The 7688-nt window shown below is 41.7% G+C and overlaps 1 protein-coding gene across 2 annotated transcripts in view; it reads left to right on the forward strand.

Annotated features, from left to right (window-relative positions):
- Positions 1-7611, forward strand: part of LOC111951112 (cell surface glycoprotein MUC18-like) — a 94741-nt gene extending 87130 nt beyond the window's left edge. The window contains exons 12-16 of one of the 2 annotated variants that reach the window (XM_023969134.2): positions 1812-1953; positions 2609-2644; positions 5288-5417; positions 5666-5783; positions 5918-7611. In XM_023969134.2, the coding sequence (XP_023824902.1) occupies positions 1812-1953; positions 2609-2644; positions 5288-5417; positions 5666-5783; positions 5918-5920 (429 nt within the window). In that variant the 3' untranslated portion in view covers positions 5921-7611. The remainder of the gene's footprint in view (positions 1-1811; positions 1954-2608; positions 2645-5287; positions 5418-5665; positions 5784-5917) is intronic. The other variant, XM_023969133.2, reaches the window with a different exon arrangement.
- Positions 7612-7688: the final 77 nt, after the last annotated feature.

Genomic DNA, 7688 nt, shown 5'->3' on the forward strand with positions numbered 1-7688 from the left:
GTTAATGACTGGAGTGAAGTGTGTCAAGTGGTTGTTCCTACACCGTTCAGACAGCAGGTGCTGTCACTCGCCCATGACCAGGCGTGGTCTGGACATTTGGGGATCACAAAGACTTATAACCGGGTCCTTCGTCATTTTTTTKGGCCAGGTTTGAAGTCTGATGTGGTCCAATTTTGTAAAACATGTCACGTATGTCAACTCACTGGGAAAGCGAATCAAACAGTTCCTCGAGCACCGCTCTGCCCGATTCCTGTGGTGGGGGAACCGTTTGAAAGAGTGATAGTTGATTGTGTAGGTCCATTGCCGAAAACCAGGTCAGGTAACAAGTTCTTACTAGATATAATGTACAGATAGCCTATGTGAAGGGCTCAGCGAATGTGGTTGCTGACGCTCTATCACGGGTTTACTAACTGGGGAAGCGTTGGTTTTTGTTATTACAAACTGTATGTTTGCAACTTTTGTGGTGTGCGAGTTACGTTCCCCAGTTTCTGTGTTGTAGAGTTTGTATTTGAGTGTGTGTTTCAGGAGATGGCTTCCTGAAGTACTCCCCAACCAGCTGATTGGTCGGCCCCAATTGAWAATTGGAGAGCTGACCCCGCCCCCTCATCAAGAAGCAGCTGACTCTAATCACCATTGCCACCTGAAGCTATAAAAGCCAGTTTTCGGAGGTAGAGAGAGAGATCATTGTAGGCTGTGGAATGCAGAGAGTTTGATTGTGAGAGCTATTTGCTAAGAGAGGAGGCTGATGGCTTTGGGGTAATTTACTATGTTAGTTGTTGTTGGTAGCAGCTTTGCTATGTTCTGTGTTTGTTGTTCTTTAGTGGCCTGCGTTAGTTTACTCAGTTTTGATGTAAAGTGTTTGTGAAATTGTTCTGTTTCATTTGTTCCCAGGGGGGAAGGAGAAGGCACTTTGGGAGTGCTTAGGCAAGAGGCCCGCGGGCATACATATACCCGTAGTATATTCATTGTCTAGGCACACTAGGTAAGACCTGGGCGGACCACCCCCTGTATTTTGGTTAGGGCACCAGGTGGTGCTAAGATAGGTAAGTAGTGGGTAGGCAGGTTAGATAGGAAAGGGGGAAGTTTTGATATTTACTTTCTTTGCTTTGGTTCCATCCAGCCCCTTTTCCCCATATTACCGTAAGGAAATAAATCCTAGAAACGGTAAAATCTGCCTTTGTCGTCCTTACTCATGCCTACAGTCCATACCTCTTGCACTTCACAGGGAGTTGAGTTGCAGCAGGGAGTTGCGTTCCCTCTTCTCAGAGGCGTACGTAACAACCGCCATAAAAAAATCCAGACTACGGTTTGCAACTGCACATGGGGACAAAGATCGTACTTTTTGGAGAAAGGTCCTCTGGTCTGATGAAACAAAAATAGAACTTTGTGTGAAGCTGGTGGAAGGCTACCCGTAACGTTTGACCCAAGTTAAACAATTTAAAGGCAATGCTACCAAATACTAATTGAGTGTATGTAAACTTCTGACCCACTGGGAATGTGATGAAAGAAATAAAAGCTGAAATAAATCATTCTCTCTACTATTATTCTGACATTTCACGTTCTTAAAATAAAGTGGTGATCCTAACTGACCTAAAACAGGGAATGTTTACTTGGATTAAATGTCAGGAATTGTGAAAAACGGAATTTAAATGTATTTGGCTAAGGTGTATGTAAACTTCTGACTTCAACTGTACATTGCATGAATGTATGATTTTAAAACATTAAAATCTAATTTTCTTGGTGTGTCTGTTCCAATGCACATTGGTGTGACTGGTGACATGACATTGGTGTGTGTGCTTGTGTGTTGACAGAGCTGGCGCGAGGTGCTGACCAGCGCCACGGAGCACAGCACTATCAGCCTGGTGTCCATCAAAGTGACCTCTGACATCACAGCCTTCTGCAATGCCACCAACGAGATGGGCACAGAGGCAAAGTCTTTCAGCATCAGTGCCAGTAAGCCACCCTGCCATATACTGTACACTACATAGGATGATATAGGCATACACACTGAGTGTACAAAACATGAGGAACATCTAACACCCTTTTGCCCTCAGAACAGCCTCATGGACTCTACAAGGTGTTGAAAGCATTCCACAGGGTTGCTGGCCCATGTTGACTCCATTGCTTCCCACAGTTGTGTTAAGTTGGCTGGATGTCCTTTGGGTGGTGAACCGTTCTTGATAACACGGGAAACTGTTGAGTGTGAAAAATCCAGCAGCGTTGCAGTTCTTGACACACTCAAACCGGTGCGCCTGGYACCTAGTACCATACCCCATTCAAAGGCACTTACATCTTTTGTCTTACCCATTCACCTTCTGAATGGCACATATACACAATCCGTGTCTCAATTGTCTCAAGGCTTAAAACCCATTATTTAACCTGTCTCCTCCTTTTCATCTACACTGATTGAAGTGGATTTAACAAGTGACATCAATGAGGGATCATAGCTTTCACCTGGATTCACCTGTTCACCTGATGTCATGGAAAGAGCAGGTGTTCCTAATGTTTTGTATTTAGAATGTATGGAATACTGTATATGGGCATATTATGTGGAAATATATTTGATTATGGGAACCTCTTACATTTTAAGTGTTTTGCTTATCCACAGTTCCCATGGTCACTTCAACTGCACCCTACTCACCTGGTAAGACAGAGATCTTGCTATTATTGTATTCTTGCTGATTAGAACAGGAGCACCATCCTCCTTGCGTGTTTGATCACGCAAGGAGGATAACCCTAAACCCAAACCCTAACCCAAACCCAAACACTAACCCTAACCCTAACCAATACCCTAACCCAAGGAGGATAACCCTAAACCTAAACCTAAACCTAGCCCTAACCCTAAACACTAAACCTAGCCCTAACCCCTAACCCCTAGCCCTAACCCCTAACCCTAGACAGTGGGAAGTTAGACGGAGTACAGAGTATAGAGAGGAAACAGCATGAACTTGTGGGGTGGGATTCGTACCCATGCCACTATGAATAACACTCCAGCACTGTTTCTCTTCTTCTTGACTTTTGAATCACTCTGATCCAGTTGAGAAGCGCTTTTAGATTGTTTCTTTGCTTTTTCTCAACTTTTTGAAAAGTCTTTCTGAATACACACCAATCCAGACCATGAAGGATTAGCCAACAGGGCAACTAAATAATTCATGATTTTCATACGGACATAGTGTTTGCAGGAAAAGGCGGGAGAATTGGCTCTGCTCATCGCCTGTGGGTACATTGACAATTATGTGTGACAGAGAAAAATAGGGAAAAAAGAACAAGACAACACTTAGGTGTTGGACATCCTTATATTTTCCTAATGTTTTTCCAGATACATCTGTAATTACAGTTTGTCTAGCATTTCGAGAAATGTTTTGAAGTGGTTGAATGCCAAAAGCACATATATTGAGTTAAATGTTGGGGAAGTTAATGCGCTGTCTCACTGTTTTTATTGAGCTGTTGCAATAGAAGTTCTCATAAACCCATTTTGTTCCTTTTAACAAGGGCTTACTCCATGTTTAAAGAGAGGAGTTAATAGTTCTGGTAGGGAGGAGCACTCTCTAATTTCCTCCTGGGGGGATTGCACTGAAGTGTTGATGGCTCTGTTAGAGGGGCAGGCCAGGGCTGTTTCACATCACTCTCTGCCCAGTGTCTGGAGCACTCACTCACAAGCATGAGAGTTGAAGCTGCTCACTGTGCGCATTTCAACGTAGATTATTGGGTTGAGACATTAATCAATGAGATTACAACAACCTATATTCACCCACTCAAAAATATAGCCAAAAGTTAGTTGTATTTCCAATGTTCAACTATCTAAAAGCACAATCAAATTCCAATGGAAAGACAAGGTCTCATTTTTGGTTTAGTTCTCACCCAAATGTCTATCACTGCACTTTCAACCATTTAAAAACACAGCAAAGTTCCAATGGGAATACAATGTCAGAYATTTTGTTTATTTATACAACAGATTGTGATATTGTTGAGATTACATTAAATGTACATGGTGCAAATTCAAGATTCTGTGCAGATTATTACAGTAATTGTGACGATCTCTACAGCCCTGCGATGTATGCTCTCTTGAACATGCACACTTTATTGATTACTTAATAAGAAATGTATAGCTATAGTAACTTCAAAATGTGGCCATGGATGTGTTACACATTTTAAGGTTGAACGTTACATTGGTTTGTAAGATAGCCTTAACTTTATGCTATTTACTGTAATACAAAAGTTATATTGAATTTGGGTTGACAACCCAACCAAATATCAACATTTAAAGATGTATCTACTGCTTGGACAGTTTCATCTGAGCCACTGGCTTTAACTAATATTTTTGATTCTGCAATGTAAATKTAAAGGTAATTTCCGATTGTGCTGACATATGCAGCGTTTACCGTGAATGCAGTCACTGCTAAAGCAGGAACATTGTCTTTAAATTTCMATCACCCTGTAAAGCTGAAGTTCCGCGATTTGGATTGAATAGAGCCCTTGATCTGTTTCCCATCTGCTTCTTATGACTTGACCCATAAATAATGACCAATATCATCATACTCTAACACTGTTTTACAACCTGGATCCCAGGACTCCCTGGAAAAAATGTAATATGTTACTGAGTGGACTGTCCTGGCTAGTGGTTATCCTCCACATCTTCCTATGTTTTGTCCTACTAGAAGAGGATGGGCCTCCCATCTGAGCTGGGTTCCTCTGTTTCTTCCTTCTAGGTTTTTTTTCCTGGCCACTATGCTTCTGATTTTGCTTCTACTAGCTCTTTGGGGTCTTGGCTGGGTTATTTACTGCAAACACTTTGTGACAATTGCTGATGTAAAAAGTTGTCACAACTGCTGATGTAGACAAATCTGAGTCATTTTGGCCTTATGTTGTCTGTGTAACAGTTTAGCTTCCGTCCCTCTCCTCGCCCCGAACCAGGGACCCTCTGCACACATCAACAACAGTCACCCACAAAGCATCGTTACCCATCGCGCCACAAAAGCCGCGGGGAACAACTACTTCAGGTCTCAGAGCGAGTGACGGCACCGATTGWAACGCTATTAGCGCGCACCACCGCTAACTAGCTAGCCATTTCACGTCGGTTACATCTGTCTAGGGATGTTTTCATTTGTTTTCATTTTGTATGCTAGGGGCACTCACATGGAGTTATGGGTCACTGGTCACACATGTATAGGCAGCACAGGTAACCAGGAAATGTTTACACATATCATGTCCGGATGATTCTCCATGATCAGGTATAAGCATTAACCTGAGTTTTCCCTCCCCTCTCCCTGTCTGTCTGTGTGTATAGCTGAAGGAAATGGTGTGATCATCGTGGTCGTCATCATCTGTATCCTCCTGCTGGCCGTTCTGGGCAGTGTGCTCTACTTCCTCCACAAGAAGGGCAAAATCCCCTGTGGCCGCTCTGGCAAGCAGGAAATGTGAGTATTCTACTTCAACAACTGGTCTAGGGCCAGGTTTTGTGTCTAGTTCTATAAGGTGGGTGCTACACATAGGTAGTGGATGAGGGTAAATTACAATGTAGAGCACTCTGAGCACTTGAAAAAGTGTTATGTAAATGTATTCCATATGTTCATCCATAAATTAGTCTTTCTGCCTCCAAGAATGTGATACTGTCCTCACTGGAGAGGAGTATTGAGAGAACTGAGTTTGTGCTCTCTATCCACAGCACCAAGGAGAACACTAACAAAGATGGCATTGTGGTGGAGATGAAGACTGACACCAAGACCGAGGAGGCCGTTCTTCTGAAGGGCGTTAACGGTGACAAGAATGGCCCCAGCGACCAGGTAACTATGAATATGAAAGCTATACGCTAAACAGAAGTAGCCTACTGTCTGTCTTTCTTGAATCTTGCATTGCCCACTGTATTGACATTTGTTGGTGTTTTTTCTCCCTTTCCTCTTTGTGCTTTTCCCTGGAGTAAAGTACATGGACCTGAGGAAGTGATATATGCAGAGGGCTGAGCTCTGACGTAGCCAGCCGAAGCTCTTCGCCAGCCCACCAAATCCACGCCCAATCCAAGGCTAGACTCCTGGAAGCCCTGGAAAAAATTTGTTAGGACTCTAATTAGGAGTCAATCAATCACTTTCCCCACATTTGTGTTCAGCAGTATTCACCATATCTGGCCAAAACCACACAGGAACACACACAACGGATTTTAAGGTGTTTGGAGGATGTTTTGATTGCTCCATTTTACCCTTTGTAATTTTCCCCAAAGCCTTTTTACTCTCTCGTTTGCCGGTTTCAAGTGTACGATGATGACGTTCATTAACTGTGCGTTATAAACTTTATAAACTGTATATATTATATATATATTTCGTTATTTAAGATATTTTGAGACAGACCTTTCAAGTTCAGACTTCATGGTATTATCTGTTTATGGTGTCACTTACTTTAGCTATTCATCCATGGTCCTTGATTTGGTGATTCTACATTATTTTATGGAGGTAATCTGGCCATAAATGACCACCAATATGTTTGTGGAGAAACACCACGTCAACAGGTGTCTACATTTTCTCAGCAAAACTCATAATTTCAGAGTAATTCTCTTGTGAATTACTGTCAAGCTCTTGTACTGTTTGTAAATAATCGTAGCATAATAACCATTTGTAGCTGTGGCCTTCGATTGTCTTTTTTGAAATGGCCTATTGTGTTATCTGCAGTGCCTGTGGAAATTTGTCTCACTTTGATGTAAGATACACTGAAATGTTTCCTTTTTTTATGATTTGCTGTCTATTTCTTTGTATTTGGGTGAGGGCCAAGGAGACCTGAAGGTCATTTTGTGTGTGATACATTTTGGATGCTTACTGTAAGTTATGTGCATGGAAGAAGCTAGCTCAAAGACTGCCTGACGTGCATCATTTACGGAATGATATTTTAAAGGTATTATGATTTTTGATATTGTACACAAAGGGGAGAGTTCAATTGGTACAAATACTGTATGTTGTGATCCAAATATTGCCTTCAAGGTAATATTTTAGTGGTCATTTTAAGTGTTTAGTTGAAATGACCCATTTTGTTCAGCTTGATTATGTCCGGCCATAGGACTGCAGATAGTGGACTTTTGGTAGTATGACTCCAGTAAAGACACTGCTCTCAACTGTGTGCCTTTTATGTTCAGTCTGGTTTAGTTGTGTTGTAGTGTTCTGATGCTTATGGAAAGAAGAGGGCTGAACTTAATAACAGTGTTTGAATTACATTCATGTTGCCCAAAGACAGATCCCAACACGGGAAAAGCTTTTTGATGCCAGTATGTGGATGACTGGCCATCATGATGTGAAAAAGGTTCACTGTTGGCCACCACCAACAGTAAAAACAGCTTGTTGTGCAGTTGGCTCAGAAAACAAACTTTTCTTGACGGGACAGTTATACCGGCTTCCTCCCATCCCAACCTTTTCTTTGAGTGATATGTTATGTTTTTGTTGACTATATGAAACAGCTACCGTTGGACAGGAATGTTTGGACCTGCACAGTTCATTATTGGTTTATAATGGTCTGATTTTGCAAATGTGTGTAAATTAAGTACAGTTCTTGTGATTTGAGGCTTGCCTTTTTATAATTTTTTGCAAGAAAATAATGCCAAATAAAAAAATTCATTGTCATCTTTACACTAAATATTTAAAGAAAAGTTCATAGAGAAATGAAAACTTACAAGTGCATTTCAACGGCTAAGGCACAACTGAAAATACATA

Source organism: Salvelinus sp. IW2-2015, linkage group LG23 (genome assembly GCF_002910315.2).
Source record: "Salvelinus sp. IW2-2015 linkage group LG23, ASM291031v2, whole genome shotgun sequence".
Lineage (NCBI taxonomy): Eukaryota > Metazoa > Chordata > Actinopteri > Salmoniformes > Salmonidae > Salvelinus > Salvelinus sp. IW2-2015.